Raw genomic sequence first — 18,925 nt, 5'->3', positions numbered from 1 at the left:
TGGAAGAGGGGGTGGGCTGGAGCTCCCCTGCTGGGTAAACACATCCCAAAAACACGGATTCACATCCTAAAAACACAGATTCACATCCTAAAAGCAGGGATTCACCTCCTGCGTGGTTTCCCAGTCCCAGCTGGGCAGTGGCAGATGTGTCAGGGTGGCTTTTCCCTGCACCACAGGTGGCGGTGCAGGAATCCGGCTCGGGAAAGAGCCTGGAAAAGCTGTCAGGAAAAACGCCGTGGGGACGGGGTGAAAAAGGGGTGAAGGAAGGGGTGAAGGAAGGGATGAAGGAAGGGATGAAGAAAGGGGTGAAGAAAGGGGTGAAGGAATGGATGAAGGAAGGGGTGCAGGAAGGGGTGAAAGAAGGGGTGAAAGAAGGGGTGAAGGAAGGGGTGAAGGAAGGGGTGAAGAAAGGGGTGCAGGAAGGGGTGAAGGAAGGGATAAACGAAGGGGTGCAGGAAGGGGTGCAGGAAGGGATGAAGGAAGGGGTGAAGGAAGGGGTGAAGGAAGGGGTGAAGAAAGAGATAAAGGAAGGGGTGCAGGAAGGGGTGAAGGAAGGGGTGAAGGATGGGATGAAGAAAGGGATGAAGGAAGGGGTGAAGGAAGGGGTGAAGGAAGGGATGAAGGAAGGGGTGAAGGAAGGGGTGAAGGAAGGGATGAAGGAAGGGATGAAGGAAGGGATGAAGGAAGGGGTGAAGGAAGGGGTGAAGAAAGGGATATAGGATGGGATGAAGGAAGGGGTGAAGGAAGGGGTGAAGGAAGGGGTGAAGGAAGGGGTGAAGGAAGGGATGAAGGAAGGGATGAAGGAAGGGATGAAGGAAGGGATGAAGGAAGGGATGAAGGAAGGGATGTAGGATGGGATGAAGGAAGGGATGAAGGAAGGGAACAAGGAAGGGATGAAGGAAGGGATGAAGGATGCCATTCCCCTGCACATCAGCACCGCTATCAGGGTGCCCAGAGCAGCCGTGGCTGCCCCTGGATCCCTGTCAGTGCCCAAGGCCAGGCTGGACATCGGGGCTGGGAGCAGCTGGGACAGCGGACGGGATCCCTGCCCGTATCGGGTAGCGGAGATGGGATGTAAGACCCTCTCCAAGCCGAACCGGTGCGGGACACCAGCCCTGTGAGGCAGAGCCCCGTTAAAGCGGAGCGGGGCGGACATCAGCGAGCGCAGGTGCCGGAGCAGCGGCAATGCCCGCCCGCTCCCTCACGGCCCCGCCGCGCTGAGGGAGCCGCAGGGCTCGGGGCCCTCCGTGGGACGCGGGGCGGGCTCGGAGCAGGTGCCGCCGCCGGGACTGACCTTGCGCAGGGCGGGCACGAAGAGGCCGCGCCATTTCGGGCCGTTCTCCTCGCCCAGGAACTCGTAGGGCTGCGGCGGCGGCTGCATGGCGGCCGCTCCGCATCGGGGCCGGCCGGGCCGCCGCGGTGTCGCCGCTCACCCGCCCGGCCGCGCCGCCATGGCTCGGCGGGGCCGCTCGGGGCTCGGCGGGGCCGCTCGGGGCTCGGCGGGGCCGCTCCGGGCTCCGGGGAGGCGCCGGGCGGGGGTCGGGACGGGCCGGGCCGGGCCCCGCTCGCTGCGGCCCCGCTGCCGCCGCCGCCCGCGGCCGCCGCCCTGCGCGCCTGCGCCGCCCGCCCCGCGCGCCCCCTGCGGGCCGCGCCCGGAACTGCAGCGGAGAGTGCGCGGGGAGGGCGCGGGGCGGGGAGCTCCGAAATTGGGGAGAAATTGGGGGGTTCCTAAATTAAAGGAGAGCTCCGAAACTTGGGGGGTTTGAAACGTAAACTTTAAGGCATTTAGAGATTTTGAGGAGCTAAGGTTTTAGTTAGAAATAAGCCTTACTAGAGTTAATTAAAATAAGAATAATAAATGAGTAGGCCCTGATGAAGTTAGCAGTTAGTAGTTAACTGATAATTGATTGCTTGTCAGCACAATGTTTAGTTAGCTGGGTTTATAATGAAGAATATAGAAACTGATAAATAGCTTTTAGGAACATAAGACAATTGTGGCCTCCTCTGTTCTGAAACCAATTGAAGACAAGAAATGGGAGTTCTACCAAGAGTTCATTTGTCATACTTGCATTGAAAAGGTAGAAAGGTCAGAACGAGGAAGACTTCATTGACTTCCTCATTTTGGGACCCCTCCCCATGAAAGGGACCACCGACCCATTTCAAGGGACAAACTACGCATGCTTAATACCTTTTGGAGTGATTAGCATATGAAACGTGGAATGGGATGTACTAAAATGATGAATATGTATTTGTATTTTGTGTATTCAATACTTGTATGGATAAAAAGACTCTGTAATCACCTGGAAGGTGCAGTGTGGATTTGGGAGCGATCCCGCACGCTGCCCGGCGTCGAATAAACACACACTTTCTAACTTTAAACTGTTAGAGAGTTTTTGTCCGTCACAGTTGGATATCGATACTAGATCAATATCCATATTTTTTAATAAATCAGGTTCCTAAACCTGGGGAGACCTCCGAAACTTGGGAGGTTCCTAAACCAGGGCACAGCTCCGAAACTTGGGGGGCTTCCTAAACCAGGGGATATTTCTCAAACTAGGAGAGAGTTCCTAAGCCAGGGGAGAATTCCTAAAGTAGGGGAGATTTCCTAAACTAGAGGATGTTTCCTTACCTAGGGGTGATTCCCTAGATCAGGAGAGGTTTCCTTAACCAGGGGATGTTTCCTTAACCAGGGGAGGTTTCCTAAACTAGGAGAGAGTTCCTAAACCAGGGGATGTTTCCTTAACTAGGGGAGAGCTCCGAAATAGGGGATGTTTCCTAAACTTAGGGATGTTTCCTAAACCAGGGGATGTTTTGTTTCCTAAACTAGGGGATGTTTCCTTAACTAGGGGAGATTTCCTTAACTAGGAGATAATTCCTTACCTAGGGGATGTTTCCCTACCCAGGGGAGATTTCCTAAACTAGGGAAGATGTTTCTTTACTGAGGGGATAATTCCTTACCTAGGGGATGTTTATTTCCTTACCTAGAGGATTTTTCCCTACCTGGGGGATATTTCCTTACCTGGGGGATGTTTCCCTACCTGGGGGATATTTCCTTTCCAAGGAGAGATTTCCCTGCCCAGAGGAGATTTCCTTAACTAGGGAATATTTCCTTACCTAGAGGATATTTCCCTGCCCAAATGATAATTCCCTACCTGGAGGATATTTCCCTGCCCAAATGATATTTCCTTGCCTAGAGGGTATTTCCCTCCCAGATGGTATTTCCCTGCCTGGAAGCAGTTTTCCTGAAGGTTCTTTCCCTCCTTTCCTGGAGGCAGTTTCTCTCCCTGCCTAGGGATGTTCCTCTCCCTCCCTGGATGCTATTTCCCTGCCTGCAGGCTGTGTTTTGCCCTGCCTGGATGATGTTCCTCTTCCTACCTGGAGGCATTTTCCCTCCCCACCTGGAGGATGTGGCTCTCCTTGCCTGGAGGCCTTTGCCTCCCATCCTTATCTGAATTCTCTTCTGCTCCCCGTTTGGAGGCATTTCCTTCCCTGTTTAGAGACTGTTTTCTTACCTGGAAGGAATTTCTCTCCCTACTTGGAGCCTGTTTCCCTACCTGTATTACCTCGAGGTAATTTTTCTCCCAGCCTGGAGCCTGTTTTCCTCCCCAGCTGGGGGATGTTCCCATCCCAACCTCCAGGCAGTTTTCCTCCCTCTTTGGAGGATGTTTTCCTACCTGCCAGCAGTTTCTCTCCATACCTGGAAGGAGTTTCCCTCCCTGCTCCAGAGAACACCATTCCCTTCACCCACTGATCACCCAAATCCAGATAAATTTTCCCTCATTTCCCTCCTGCCAGCATAATATTAAAATCTCACACCTTATATTCCCTTCACTCCCCATTTTTAAGACTTGCCCACAGAGGGAATGGATAAATTAAACCAAAATGGGGGAAAAAAAATGTGCTTTCCTGCCAGTAAAATGGTGATCCTTCTTGGTAACAGATTTCCTGGAGGAGCCTGATGCTTCCAGAGGCAGAAACTGCTCCTTCTGCTCCATGGCTCAACCCTCCTGCCCCACCAGAGCAGCCTGGGAGGTTCCCAACAAAGTATTTCTTTCTGTATTTATATCTATTCTAGCTATATGTCTAAAATATCTATTTCTGTATTTATGTTATTTTTGTTTATTTCTATTTTAACACTTGTTCCTCAAACCCAAACTGTGAACACAAAGGAAAAGCAATAATGGGATAATGGTGGCACAACCCACAGAGGCACAGTTCCTCCCTCCAGAGTTTAGGATTGACCTTGCTGGGCACTGTTTGGATGGGATATTGGGAAGAAATTCCCTGTGAGTGTCCAAGGCCAGGCTGGACAGAGCTTGGAGCACCCTGGGAGGGGTGGAATGGGATGGGAATTAAGTCCTTTCCAACCCAAACCACTCTGGGGTTCTATGATTCTGTAACACTGCTGGAGAACAAATGGTGTTTGTCCAAATATTCATTCAGAGTTTCAGGAATTCTCATCCCACCTGTCACAACAGGCCCAGATCAGCCTCAGGAGCAGTCCTGGGAGGTGTGAGAAGCACAGATAAGATAATTTAAGAAGACAAGTTTGGTCATGTGTCCCCCTCCTGCAGTGATTCCTGTTACACAGAAAGATATCCTGCCTAACTCAGCTGAGAATTAACAAATTCCAGTGAAGCTTTTCTCTGAGTCAGGAGAAATACACAGACTTTACAGCATTTAAAAAAACCCTACCACACTATTTTAATCACAAAAGGCACATTTATGAAATCATCAAAGTGAGGCTCATTTGGAAGATAATTTAATACATTTTCACACTTTGTCAGCAACAAGATTCACGCCTGAAACCCTGACATCATATTTATAACAAAAGTGTAAAACTTTTATCTCTGAAAAGTCCTCTTTTCACAGACTGCTGCATCAAGGTTCATAATTTAAGTTTCAAATAAAAACCCAAACAAATTTTTACCCCCAAACAATCATCACCTGAGAGGAAAAAGCAGTGCAGAGGGAAATGCTGACTCAGGACTCCCCCTGGTCTCTGTCTGCTTTGCATTTTCATGTTCTTTATTCTGTTAATACATGTCAGGGCCACACCCCATGTGGGAGGAAGTGGCTTTTGCAATCCTTTTGTAGGATTTACTGTTGATAGGCAACACTTCTGGCAGGGAGGGAAGATAGGATTGTTCCTCTGTGGGAAGATTTACAGAGCCCTGTGGCATTGGAAGGCTTGGAACAGCTGAATCTCTGCCTGAAGTGACCAAAACTTTGGTATTTGAATTTCCAGCAGTCAAGTTGCTGGTAAAGTAGATGTTATCAGGGGAAAAAAGGAATAACAACAACATCAACAACTTTAAAAAGGCAGATTAAGCCATTTTTCCCCTCAAAAAAGTGTCTCCAATCTGTACAGCCTCACAGCTGCCCTCCTGTGCTAACCCACTCCCATCAGAGGAGCTCAGAAAATAACTTTTTAAGGAAAAATTAATGTCCAATTTTCTGGTACAAACTCCCCACAATTATCTGTGTTACCCAGCAGCTGCTGTAAAATCCTCGATACTTTGTCCCTGAGGCCACAAAATTCTGCTTTACAGCAATTCTGCAGGACACTCCCAGAGCCTCAGCTCAGCACTGAGTTCACTTCACCTCTCCCTCCTCACAGACTCCTCCAGGTGTATCCCTGATAAAAATTAGGTATCAGTGGAGTTCAGAGCGGACACCAGCACTGTCTGAGCTCCCCTTGTGCTCAGGGAAAATGGGAAATCTTCCTGACTCATCCCTGCTCGGGCTCCAAGGGAAGCAACATCAAACATGACTCAAGGCAGGTTTCTGGAGCTTCCCACCCTTCACATTTCCTGTTCCAAAGACCATTTTCCCTGGATTGCTCAACTGGCTGGACAAAGATCAGCTCCTTTTGCATCATCAGCATTCAAAGGAAGAAACCCAAACCCACTGATGAAGTTCCTGATCAGTGCTGATATCCCAGCTGTAAATTAAATGAAAAGTGATTGTTTATATCCATATTTTGATTTCTGCTTTATAAAAAGTACAGACAGAGATCAGAAAGAGTACCTGAATTACAGATCTAAATTGACTTGGGTTTGGTAATCCTCTTTAAGCTTATTTTTCTGTGAAATACTCTACATTCATGTCGAAGACTCTGAATATTGTTCTCAGCCTCTGATAAAGCCTTTAATTCCACATCAGCAGGGCTTATCCTTCTATTCCATTATTCCATGGTATCCAGAGGGCTGCAGACTCCAATTCCAATGGAACCAGAGCACACACAGAGCCACCCCACGCCCTTGCCTTTTCAGAGCCCTGTGAGGGGGCAAGGCTGTGAGCACAGGCACGGCAAATCCATGGAAAATCCCACCAGAGGGACACCCAGCGTCCCTCCTCTGCCTGTGCTGCACACCTGCCATGGCTGTGGGCACAGAACCACGGCTGCCTGGGCACTACCTGGGTGTCCCTGAGGATGTATCCCAGGCGGCAGAGGGGCAGGATTCCTGCTGGAATTCCGGGATTCAGAGCTGGAAGCGCCGCTGGGCCTCGTCGGCGATGGCGGCGGCGATGGCCAGGGAGGAGGTGGCGGCGGGGGACGGAGCGTTCCTGACGTGCAGCACCTGGCTGCCCACGGCCCCCGAGCCCCCGTCGAACACAAAATCATCCACCAGGTTGCCCTCGCTGTCCAGGGCCTGGGCTCTCACACCAGAGGGACCCCTGAGAAAGTAGAAGCCAGGAGGAGCAGAAGGAAAATGAGGTCCCGATCGTAAATGCAGGAGAACCCAATGGGAAGAATGCTGATGTCTGACTCCATTCATAAGGTTGAGTGATTTCTTTTTTATAACTATGCTAAAATACATTAATATACTATATAAAGGAAGATACTAAAACTACAAACCTACTTGTTCTAACTATATCTCTAACTAACTCAACTTGTGACCCTCTCTCGAGTCCAGCCCAAGGTGGGTTGGATTGGATTGGAATGGATTGGGTTGGATTACATTGGATTGGGTTGGGTTGGGTTGGGTTGGGTTGGGTTGGGTTGGATTGGGTTGGATTGGGTTGGATTGGATTGCATTGGGTTGGATTGGCCACCAGGCTCAAACAATCCTCACCAGAATCCAACCAAGCAATCACCTCAGGTAAACAATTCTCCAAACACATTCCACATGGGAAAACAAGGAGCAGAAATAGAAATTGTTTTCTCTTTCATTTCTCTCTGTGCACCTCTGTGAAAATCCTGAGAGGGAGAGAAATGTGCTGCCACAGGTCCCGAGTCAGGAAATGACTTCCCATGAGGTGTCCAGAGAGACAGGGAGGAGGGCAGAGAGTGGAGACAAAGCATATTTGTGGGGAGTTTTAACACTCAGGAGGTAGAGTGGGGGCATCTGACAGTCATGGGATCATCGAGGTGGCCAAGCTGTGAGCTTAAAGCCCATCCTGCCATGGCAGAGACACCTCCCACTGTCCCAGATGACTCCAAGCCCTGTCCAACCTGGCCCTGGCCACCTCCAGGGATCCAGGGGCTGCTCTGGGCACCCTGTGCCAGGGCCCCCCACCCTCACAGCCAGGAATTCCCCCCAGTATCCCATCTAAATGTGCCCTCTGTCAGGTTGAGGCCATTCCCCCTCATCCTACCACTCCCAGGCCCTGTAAATAATCCCTCTCCATCTTCCTGCAGGTTCTACTCAAGTACTGCAAGGCCACAGTGAGGTCACCCCAAAGCTCCTCTTCTCCAGGCTGAACAATCCCAAAATTCTCAGCCTTTGCTCCCAGCAGAGCTGCTCCATCCCCCTGATCATCCTGGTGCCTCCTCTGGACTGAGGAGCTCCAGGTCCTTCCTGTGATGGGACCTCCAAGCTGGAGGCAGCTCCAAGCTTCTGTTTCGTATTTTGGTGGAGGAAGGGACCAAACCCCTGCCAAGATTTCTGCTGTTCAAATACAAGATTTTCCAAAGAGAAGAAGCTTCTTTTACCTGAGAACATCATTGGTGGTGACCTCAGGGATGAACTTCTGCAGCTGCCTCACCTGGGCACTGAGGGAGAAGGCTCTGTACAGCTCCCCCAGGCCGTAGGACACGTTCCTCAGCACCAGCTTCCACAGCCCACTGCCAGGGGAGAAACAACTGCACTGAGGGAAAACCTGCCTCAAAATGCACCAGGTGCAGCTGCTGGACAAGGCAGCAAGTGCAGGGCACAAGTTCCCGTCCCAAAATCAGGAATCACATCGTGCTTTTTATTTGAGAAATACATGTTTGTCCTTCTCTGCTTCAACACACCTTGCTCACAGAGCTGTGGCATTGAATTGATCCTGAATTCCAGTCCTGGAAGTGTTCCAGGACTTGATGGAGCTTGGATGGGGGATGGGGCATGGGCAGGGACCCCTTCTACTGTCCCAGGTGCTCCAAGCCCTGTCCAACCTGGCCTTGGACACTGACAGGGATCCAGGGGCAGCCACAGCTGCTCTGGGCAACCTTCAACCTTCACAGGGCACAATTCCTTCCCAATCTCCCACCCATCCCTGCCCTCTGGCAGTGGGAGCCATTCCCTGTGTCCTGTCCCTCCATCCCTTGTCCCCAGTCCCTCTCCAGCTCTCCTGGAGCCCCTTCAGGCCCTGCAAGGGGCTCTGAGCTCTCCCTGGAGCTTCTCCTCTCCAGGGGAACATTCCCAACTCTCTCTCCCAGCCTTTCTCTGCTCCCAGCACCTTCTGCAGGTATTTAATGATGCTGTCTAAGTTGATTAAGTTATCACAGTGCAAACCAACCCTGGAAAAGCTCCACCAGCACCTTCCAGTGAGCAGCCACATTCCCAGACTGGCTGAGACATGTCCTGGTGGAAAACTCAAATATGAGACCACACAAAGTCAAATGCTTTGGGGAAGTCAACCCTTATCAGCACAAGTGTCTTTAAACACACCAAAAATGTGGGAAAAGCAGGATTTTGGGCAGAAAGTGACTTCCATGGCTCACATTTCAACAAGAGCAGCCAGCAGACACAAACATGAGGCATCACCTGTAGGTCACAGCATCCAAGAAGTCTCCAGGGCTGAAGTCCAAGAGTTTGTAGCCCTCTCTCTTAAAGGCCAGCACTGCATTAGGGCCAAGCCAAATGCTGCCATCCATCCTGGGAGTGAAATGGAATCCCAGGAATGGGAAACGAGGGTTGGGAACCTGCAATGGGACACAGGAGTGAGCAGAGCTCTTACAAACAGCAAATTTGCCATTTCATTTCCCACCACAGCAACAAAACTCTGAGTCACAGAACCTCAGGATTGGCTCTGAGCTGCTTTTGCTGCTTGTTAATTGTGCAGTTGTAGCATGTCATTAATTAAAACACTGGAGAACAGAGCAGGGCCAGATAAAGCTGAATTTTAGGGAAAAGGAAAACAAATTACAGGGGAAAAAAAAGTCCACATGATTTCTTAGGATATAAGCCAACAACACCCTGATTTTATTCACCAGCAGCAATTATACTGCAATAAAATAGAATACAAAATATTAGGAAACCCTTACTGTGTGTACAAACCAGCCTAACTTAGCAGGTCTGGTTAATGCTAATAATAATGACAATAATGCTAATAATAATAAATCTGCATGTTCTTTTTTTTGTTCCACTTCCTCCCTCCCATCCCAAGACAGGATCCTGAATCATTCCTAGGTGAGATCAGATAAATAGCAATGCCCAGCATTCCAATTTTCCTAAAGATCCATTATTTAGCACTTAAAGCCAATCTCATATTCAGAAAATCAGTGTTTAAATGTACAGAATTAGCTAAAATGATGCCCTAGGAATTCTCTCCACTTGCTCTGTAACTACATTTTCTGTCTGGGATTGCTGCTTCCCCTCCCATTATTTGTCTATATTAGGTGGTAGAAAGGTTGTTCCCCTTTCTCCCACATCTATTTTTAATGCCAAAATCAGCTAATTCAAAAATAGGCTTGAGAGGAAAATACCTAAATCTGAGTGTTGGGTATTAGGACAAAAGATTGAACCCTTCATCAATCATTCATCACAGAATCCCAGAACCACTGAGGCTGGAAAAGACCTCCCGTGTCATCTGTGAATTTCCTGAGGGTACAGTCAACCCCTCTGTCCAGATTATCAATAAAGAGATTAAACAGGATTGTTACAATTATTTACAATAATAAATAATAATTGGCTGTCATCTCTCCCTGACTTCTGAATCCTGCCTACAGATTTATTTTAGGACATACAGAAATAATTTAGAGTTTTCTGGATATGTGGCAATGTGTGGCCATTCCATCTTTTCTCTATTAAGTGAAAAAAAAAAAACAAAAACCCAAAACTAAAATCATAAACAAAACTAGCAATAACTTCCCACATGGCACTTCCATGTTTTCCTAAATTAACAAAAAAATTAACAAAATCCAAGCTGAGCTGTCCAAAACCATCTGAATCTCCATCCACATGTGTGTATCGCTGTCTGACAGAAACAACCACAGAATTTTTTCCTTTTTCTGCTTTTTTAGCAGCTCTTAGGGCACCCTGCGACAGACAAACCAGGGGGTACATACTGGATAAATATTTCCTTTCACCAAGTAAGACTTTTCTGGCTTTAGCACCAAATAATCCCCTCGGAATGGGACAATCCTGGGCTCGGGGCTGCAGCCGCTGATCTGGGACAGGCGGTCGGAGTGAAGCCCTGCACAGGTCAAAATGTGCCCACAGGAGATCTCCTCACCCTGTGGGAAACAAAAAAACACATTACAATTCTATTTATCTCCTTAAAAAAACACCCAGGAAAACCCCACAGGCATTTGTTTAAATAAATAAAATTTATTTAACTTATTGAAAAAAAGTTAACTTATTTAGGTAAGTTAAATAAGGATGTTCACTGATTTGATCTCACAGCGTGAGAGCAGCTACATAAATTGACAGCACACAGGTATGGAGACCTGCAAATATTAAACACCTTTACCATTTAAATAAATTAATAAATAAAAATTAAAAACTACTATCTATTTATTTAGCTCACAGTATCTGCTTTTAAATACGATTTTTTTTTTCCCAAACTGAAAAATGTTTGCATGAAAAAAATAGCAGTATTTGGTGGAAAAAATCTTAACAGATTTTGGAAGCTACTTTTTAATGAAAGAGCAAAAAAAATAGGAGAAAAAAAGCAGAACTAAATTTAAAAATGACCAGAGGGGTTGTGAAGTTGTTTTTGTTCCTGATATTCCCTCCTGAAGGTGAATCACAGTTCCTGACTTCAGGAACAGCAGCTGTCATGCACCTGTTTCACTGAAGCAGTTCTGATGATAAAATGATAAGAAAATGATGCTAAAAGCCTCCTTATCATTTTATGGATGCCAGAGCCCAAAAGTAAACATGAAAATTGGTGTTTGTCACCAAATGAACAAGTCATAAAGGAGCTCTTGGGAGCACAAGCATCAGATTGGGCAAATAAATCAGGTAAGGGATGTAAATGTTAGGCAGCAAAAAGCTGTAGTTTAATATTTTACATAATCATTATTATTATTATCAAATAATTTGAACATCCTCATTGTTGAGAACTGATTGCAGTTGTTTCATCAAACTGGTCATGTTGCTGAACAACAGCTTTTTAACTATTTTTGTTTTTTGGAAATTATTAATTCACAAGGAAAAAAAATCTGAAGAATAGGAGAAGCAGTTTCCTGGAAGGAATGAAAACTTCTTTTTCACTCTTACCTTTTTGTTCCTAACAATGACTGGGTATTTCAGCCCTGAAATGGAATTAGACAAGAGAAGGAGTTACTAAAACAAGTTACTAAAACAAGTAACAGAGAACTGACAGAAGAAGCAGCTTGTCACCAGGAAGGAATTTTCCACTGGAATATTTTCTAAGCTATGGAAGAACTACTGTTGTCATAATTAATGTTGTTGTACATGGCTGTATTTATTAATTAATATGGTTTTTATTCTTCTCTCTGTGTGCCAGCACAGATCCAACCTGCCTTCAAGATAAGGAAAATCACTATAACAAGAATAAACATGCAAGATTCGGATAAATCTGATTTTAAGAGGAGAGAACAACTTTATTTCTCCATTTTACTCTCTCTTCCATCAGTTTTAAATGTTTCAGCTGAAGGGTGACCTGCCTGCAAAAAAACCCCAAGTGAGTTTGCTGAATACTCTCAATAAGAGAATTTTGCCTTTTTTCTCATCCCTAGGAGAGAAAAAATTCAGAAATGCCATTTCAGTTAAAACAATTGTGTTTTTAACAAAATCTTTGTAGTAAATAGAGGGCAAAAAAATCCAGCCTTACCATCTTCATTTTCTGCAGAACTTTCTTTGGCCATCTCCATGTTTGTGACTTCAAAATCAGTCAAGATGGTCCCACCTGCTTCCTGGAAGTCTCTGGCATAGGACTGGGCCACTTGTTTGTAATCCACAATGCCAGTGTAGGGAGAATCAAGGGCCATCAGTCCCTGGAAGGGTTTCAGAGACACAGAGGATGAGTGAAGTTGGAATATTTCATCTGCAACATCTGCACTGCCACAAGAAGGGAGAGCTGCTGTCTCCCCACGTGCTCAGCTGCATCTGGAACACTCAAAGGGGGTTTTAGGGTACAGATCCAAAATGTTTACAGGGAAAAGAAAAAAGATGGAAAAATACTCTTTTCTAGAAAATTTCTGTCTGTACCTACAACTGTCACTCCTAAGTGACACAGCTACACCAGAGCAAGCTGCCAGATGAAACAGCACAGGGAATTCACATCCAGCCTTTCTTTTCAAACAAAGACAGAATAATCAATAACAAATCTGTGCTCCACAAACTCCTCCTGCTGTGAGAACAAACTGGCTGAGAAGTGCTACATAACAACCACACCAACTGCACTGAAATGGGCTCGATCCAAATCTACTTTTATGGTTGGGAAGGAATTTTCAGGCTCTTCTGAGCTTGAACCTCAAGGCCAGAAAAGTATTTGTGTTAAACTAAAAGATGTTTTCAGCTGAGAAACAGCTCTGACAATTAGAATTAGAAGCTCTTACAATTAGCTAATTGGAAGTATGGCAACCCCTTACCCTGCAGAAGGGCTCCTTCTCCTGGATTTCCTTGGCTCCAATGAGTTTCAGCCCTGGGACATTGTTCTGCAGCCCCCTCTCATACAGAGCTTTGAGCCTTGGAATTTCATCCTGCTCCACAGCCACAATCAGCTTTGGGGAAGGAAAAAAGGCACAGCAGTGAGCAAAACAGAGCCAGGGCAGGTTTGGCATCAAGCACGAGCAGTAGTGAATGAGTGAACAATAAATCCAGCGGGTGAAGAATGGTTGGTGCCATTAATTGCACAGAATTCTGTTGCTGAGGAAGCACTAATATATCACAGAGAATCAAAAAATAAACGCTAAACTGTAGTTTGGGTTACTATCAGTTGACAATATTTGCCAGAAGCAGCCTGAGACTACAAGTCTGCATGTGAGAGAAGAGAATTTGAATTTGAAGAACCACTGGGATGCTTTCAGAAGTAAAACTGAACTCAACCCAAGATGTACAAACCTCCAAAAGCCTCAATAAGAGAGTGAGGACATGTTCTGACATGGTCTGAGTGGAATTGTACCAGTTTCATTTAACCAAGGAGTCTGTTCACAGCTATCACAGGAGATAAATCCAGGCTGTGAATTACCTGTGCCAGGTTTGCATAGACCACGATCCTTCCAGACCAGCCCAGCTCTGGCACCTCACAGGTGTGAAGCTCTCCAAGCCTGGGGCTGCTTTAGGAAAAGCTGAAGTTTCACCATTCTCTTCCCTGGAATGAACACTGCCAGGGGAGTGTCATGGAATCGTGGAATTGTTGAGGTTGGAAAAGCTCTCTAAGAGTCCAACTGCTCCCTCAGCACTGCCAATGCCACCACTGCTCCATGTCCCCAAGTGCCACATCCACAGAGACTTTCAATCCCTCCAGGGATGGGGACTCCAGCACTGCCCTGAGCAGCTGTGCCAGGGCTGGACAAACCTTTCCATGAAGGAATTTCCCCAGTATCAAACCTAAAGCTTCATGGTGCAACTTGAGGCTGTTCCCTCTGCTCCTGTCCCTGTCCCATGGGAGCAGAGCCCGACCCCCCGGCTGTCCCCTCCTGGCAGGAGCTGTGCAGAGCCACAAGGTCCCCCTGAGCCTCCTTTGCTCCAGGCTCAGCCCCTTCCCAGCTCCCTCAGGGATTCTCCAGCCCCTTCCCAGCTCCCTCAGGAACTCTCCAGCCCCTTCCCAGCTCCCTCAGCCTCTCCTGGTGCTCGAGACCCTTCCCAGCTCCGTTCCCTGCCCTGGACACGCTCCAGCCCCTCCTGTGGCTTTGCTGTGAGGAGCCCAGAGCTGCCCCCAGCACTGCAGGTGGCCCAGCAGTGCCAGCACAGGGGACAGGCACTGCCCTGCTCCAGCTGCAGTTGGAGCAAAATTCTGTTTTGGTACAAAATACACAAATTCAGCTCGCCCAGGCTCCAGCTGACCCCTCCAGGACAGGAGCTTTGAGCAGGCTGTCCCCTCAGGTGTGCTGTGCACAGATCCACAGTGCCACCCTGTGCCCAGCGTGGCAGCAGAGGGAGCAGACACAACTCCAAGAAAAACCATGGAATTCAAATTTATCCCTCAGGACCAAAACCTTGGGGTCAGGGTAGGGAGTCCTGTGGAAACAGCAGCTCAATGCCCAGTGAGAGCTGGAAAACCTGAATTGAGCTGGGAAATGGGCTACAGAACTGGGAAATGGATACAGAACTCTGTTTCACTGAGCCTGATCACACCTGGAATGCTCTGCCCAGTCCTGGTTCTCACCAAAGACACACTGAATTAGAAATGGCTGTGAGCCTGAAGACAGGGTGGGGAGAGTCATGAAAAACCTTCCCTCAAACTGAGACTCATCAGCAGGAAGGGATGGTTTTGGGGCAGGAGGGGATTATGTACATTATATACATTTATGTGTAAAATTATGTATACATTATATACATTTATGTATAAAATTATGTATACATTATATACATTTATGCATAAAATGATGTGCATTTTGGAGAGTGTAGAGAAAACCCACGACCAGGCCTGTGCCGTATGTTGTGCCACACACCAGACAGCTTCAGTTTCCAAGGGTAAAGCAGGGAATCACAGGAATTCCTGTACCTTCCCACACCGTTTGTAGGGAATCCCCTTCTGGTCACAGTATTTGTAGCACAGGGCTGCCCCCTGCACGCAGAGCTTGGCCTTCAGGGAGCCAGGGGTGTAGTAAATCCCACTGTGGATCACACCGCTGTTGTGTCCACTCTGGTGATGGGCTAGAGAGACAGAAAAACACATTGTTAGAGCTCATTTGTTCCCACTTCATCACTTCTGCTGTCAGAAAAATGAGTTGATTGAGGTCCTGCCTTAAATCAGCATTATAAGAGATGATCAAGTGAGAGAACTGCACAATTAATTCCTCCCCTGGCCTCAAAAGGTGAGAGAAACACTGACACAGCCAGCCCTGGTTAATAATAATCCATCACAGCCTGCATTGTGTTGGACCAACAGGGGAAAAACTCCTAAAACCACAAATTTTTCCTTCAAGAACAAGCCAATCAATCAAAAAGTTTTACAGGCTAAAATTAATTTGAAAAAATGCAATTTTTACAATGCAATGCATCCCTTAAGGCCTAATCTAACATAGTATCTGTGCAATCCACAATTCCTTTGGACATGCTAGCAGGCCTGGGAGGATTTTTGAGTATTTGTGAACTGTGTTAGGTTGCTATTTTCTCTTTGCAAATAGATAAAATAGAGGTGAAAAATTCCACAAACATTTTTAGTGAAGTAATTTGGTCAGGCTTAAGGTATGGATGCCCAAAGGCCATTCCTGCTTGCACTCACACAGCTGTTAAGGACTTGGTGTATGTCTTGGGGATAAAAAGTAATTTTGCATCATTCATGGAACATCTCAATATCTGTTTATAGCCAGGCTGATGGAGCTATTTAAGACAAGATTTTGAGCTCACAGGTCCTGTTTGGAGTTCATCACTGATGTCTATCCCTTGGGATTCTGCCAGCTCCATGCAGGACCTGCCTGTGCCCTCCCACAAGCTGCACTATTCCTTATCCTGGTTATTCACCCTCCTTGTCCTCTCTCCTGACAGTGCAGCAGCAGCACTCAGGATCTCTGAACTTCAAATTCCCAACCTGCACTCCCAGCAGCAAAGCACAGACCATGACAACTCTGCTGAAGGACACATCCTTGGGAAAAGGGTGGAAGAAATCCCCTGTTAGGGGAGAGTCTTGGCACTGACATGCAGTCTCAAGCTGCACCAAGGAAAATACAGGTTGGATATCAGGAAACATATTTTAATGGAAAGAGTGATAAAGCTCTGGAATGTTCTGCCCAGGAGGTGGTGGAGTCCCCATCCCTGGGTGTGTTTAACAAAGCCTGGATGTGGCACTGGGTGCCAGGGTTGAGTTGGACTCGATGGTCTTGAAAGTCTCTTCCAATCTGTGAATTCTGTGAGAGCCATCACAGAATACCAGCATGGTTTGGCATGGAAGGAACTTTAGAGATCACCTCATTACACCCCCTACCACGGGCAGGGACACCTCCCACTATCCCAGGCTGCTCCAAGCCATGTCCAACCTAGCCTGGAACACTTCCAGGATGGGAAATCCATCACCCACTCCAACAACAAGGGCAGCTGCTCTCCCACCACCACTGCCCACAAGCTGCTCCCTCCATGTAGACACCCACGGGATGCTGAGGCGCTGGCAGCGGGCACAGCCTCCCGTGGGTCCCTGTCCCCGCTCCGTACCCGGCTCCTGCTCCTTCTCCAGCACGGCGAAGGCCAGCGAGGGATGGCGCTGGATGAGCTCCCGGGCCGCCGCCAGCCCCACGATCCCCGCGCCCACCACGGCCACGTCGAACGAGCTGCGGGGACACGGCCACGGCCGTCAGCACGGCCCGGGTGGGGAAGGGACACGGACACGGGGTGTAGGGAACAGGGGAGACAGGGAAAGAGGATGGGATAGGGAGGGGGTACATAAAGGAAGGAGATCTAAGGAAGAAAGGGGATATAAGGGAGAGGAAAATGGGATAGAGGAAAGCGGATAGGGGTGATTAATAATGTAAAGCGGAAAAGGATAGGGATGGCAGATAAAGGATATAAAGGGTGTGAAAAACGCCCATCACTGTTTTTTAGAATTTTTAAAAGTTTAATAATAATAAAATGGTTATAAAAATAGTACTACAATTAGAGTAATAAAAATTTAGAGTTATGGCAATTACAAGACAATAAAAAGCAAAAAATTACGGACATCCATCTGAATGCTCTCAGACACTAAGTCATGAAAAGCATACCTTGTGAACAAAGGAATAACCCTTAAAAGCAATAGCCTGTTGCATATTCATATATCTCATACATGGTGCATAAAATTCTTGCAAATTAAGAGTTTTTTTTGTTTTTGTCAGCTTCTTCCCCTTAATCCTGGTGGTTCCATAAAGACAGAGAGAAGGTGGAAGAATGTCTTTTCCAATAAGGAGGCTGCAACTCTTTATGTGCCCTGTTGCTGTTATCTCTGTGCGAAGAATTTCTTGATTATCTCATCTCTTTCTTAAGCTAGTTAAAAAGTATCTTACATAGCATAGTTTCTATTTTAATATTGTGTTATAACCTAAAAATATATTTAACACATTACTTAAGAGAATTAATACAGCATAACTTTCAAACATTACACATATAATATTCATCGTAACATTTGCGAAAAGCCAATCATAAAACATTCATTTTTTCACACAGGGGAAGTGGCTGTAGAGAATATAGGGGATAAAGGAGAGGAAAAGGGGAGAGGGAAAGGTGATAGAGCAAACATAGAGGACACAGGTGAGAGGGATAGGGATAGGGAAAGGGGGAAAGGATAGGGGGAAATGGTACAGAAAGGGGATGGGGGAAGTGGATGAGCAGAGGTAAGGGGTGAGGGGAAGGGGAGAGGGGAAAGGATAGGGGAAAATTATACAGAAAGGGACAGGGGAAATGGATGAGCAGAGGTAACAAGTGAAGGGAAGGGGTGAGAGGAAAGGATAGGGGAAAATTATACAGAAAGGGACAGGGGAAATGGATGAGCAGAGGTAAGAAGAGAGGGGAAGGGGAGAGGGGAAAGGATAGAGGAAATAGATGAGCAGAGGTAAGGGGTGAGGGGAAAGGACAGGGGAAATGGATGAGCAGAGGTAAGGGGTGAGGGGAAGGGGAGAGGGGAAAGGACAGGGGAAATGGATGAGCAGAGGTAAGAAGTGAAGGGGTGAGAGGAAAGGATAGGGAAAGTGATACAGAAAGGGACAGGGGAAATGGATGAGCAGAGGTAAGAAGAGAGGGGAGGGAGTGAGAGGAAAGGATAGGGGGAAATGATACAGAAAGGGACAGGAGAAATGGATGAGCAGAGGTAAGAAGAGAGGGGAGGAGGTGAGGGGAAAGGATAGGGGAAATGGATAAGCAGAGGTAAGAAGTGAAGGGAAGGGGTGAGAGGAAAGGATAGGGGGAAGTGATACAGAAAGGGACAGGGGAAGTGGATGAGCAGAGGTAAGAAGACAGGGGAGGGAGAGAGGGGAAAGCACAGGGGACAGGGACAAGGCTCAGGTGGCTAGGACAGGGCAGAGGCAGGGTTCTAGAGGAAGGTGCGGTGTGAGGCGGCCTCACCTGAGCCGCCGCCTCTGCAGCCGCCACAGCGCCGCGGCCCCGCCCGGGCGCGCGCGGCCCCTCAGCGCCGCCGCCATCTTGGGGGCGGAGGGAGCGCCGGGGCCGCGGCCGCGTTACCTCCTCTTTTCTCCTCTCCTCTTCCTCCTCCTCCTCCTCTTGTCCTCCTCTCCTCCTCTCCTCCTCCTCCTGCCCCTCCTGCTCCGCTCCGCTGGGCAAGCGCCCCCCCTGCAACCCCGTGCTCACAGCCCCGGTCAGGCCCTGAGGGCGGCACGGCCTCCCCCTGCTGCTGCTAACAACGTCCGCCTTTCCCCCTCTCCCGCTGCCACAAGGTG

General features: G+C 47.8%; 2 protein-coding genes across 3 annotated transcripts in view; both read right to left on the bottom strand.

The window, feature by feature from the left end:
• Window positions 1–1,605, bottom strand: part of SOS2 (SOS Ras/Rho guanine nucleotide exchange factor 2) — a 46,054-nt gene extending 44,449 nt beyond the window's left edge. Inside the window, exon 1 of the mRNA XM_030275300.4 lies at window positions 1,295–1,605. Coding sequence (XP_030131160.1) covers window positions 1,295–1,381 — 87 coding nt within the window. The 5' untranslated portion in view covers window positions 1,382–1,605. The remainder of the gene's footprint in view (window positions 1–1,294) is intronic.
• A 3,141-nt stretch (window positions 1,606–4,746) lies between these two features.
• L2HGDH (L-2-hydroxyglutarate dehydrogenase) lies at window positions 4,747–18,923 on the bottom strand. Of its 2 annotated transcripts, XR_012056579.1 has the most exons (11): window positions 18,594–18,923; window positions 16,716–16,831; window positions 15,070–15,221; window positions 12,992–13,123; window positions 12,232–12,394; window positions 11,655–11,689; window positions 10,499–10,666; window positions 8,976–9,133; window positions 7,940–8,071; window positions 6,421–6,681; window positions 4,747–6,279 (listed from the first exon to the last, which is right to left on the bottom strand). XR_012056579.1 is itself a non-coding variant. In XM_030275299.4 (10 exons), the coding sequence occupies exons 1-10, from the start codon at window positions 18,668–18,670 to the stop codon at window positions 6,486–6,488; spliced, it is 1,329 nt and encodes a 442-aa protein (XP_030131159.4). In that variant the 5' UTR covers window positions 18,671–18,923; the 3' UTR covers window positions 4,747–6,485. The 2 variants fall into 2 exon arrangements, 1 of the variants encoding a protein (XP_030131159.4); XM_030275299.4 differs by having other exon boundaries at window positions 4,747–6,681.
• Window positions 18,924–18,925: the final 2 nt, after the last annotated feature.

This window comes from Taeniopygia guttata, chromosome 5, assembly GCF_048771995.1.
Source record: "Taeniopygia guttata chromosome 5, bTaeGut7.mat, whole genome shotgun sequence".
NCBI lineage: Eukaryota > Metazoa > Chordata > Aves > Passeriformes > Estrildidae > Taeniopygia > Taeniopygia guttata.
Note: the sequence above shows the minus strand (reverse complement) of the source record. Positions and strands in the feature narration are given on the sequence as shown.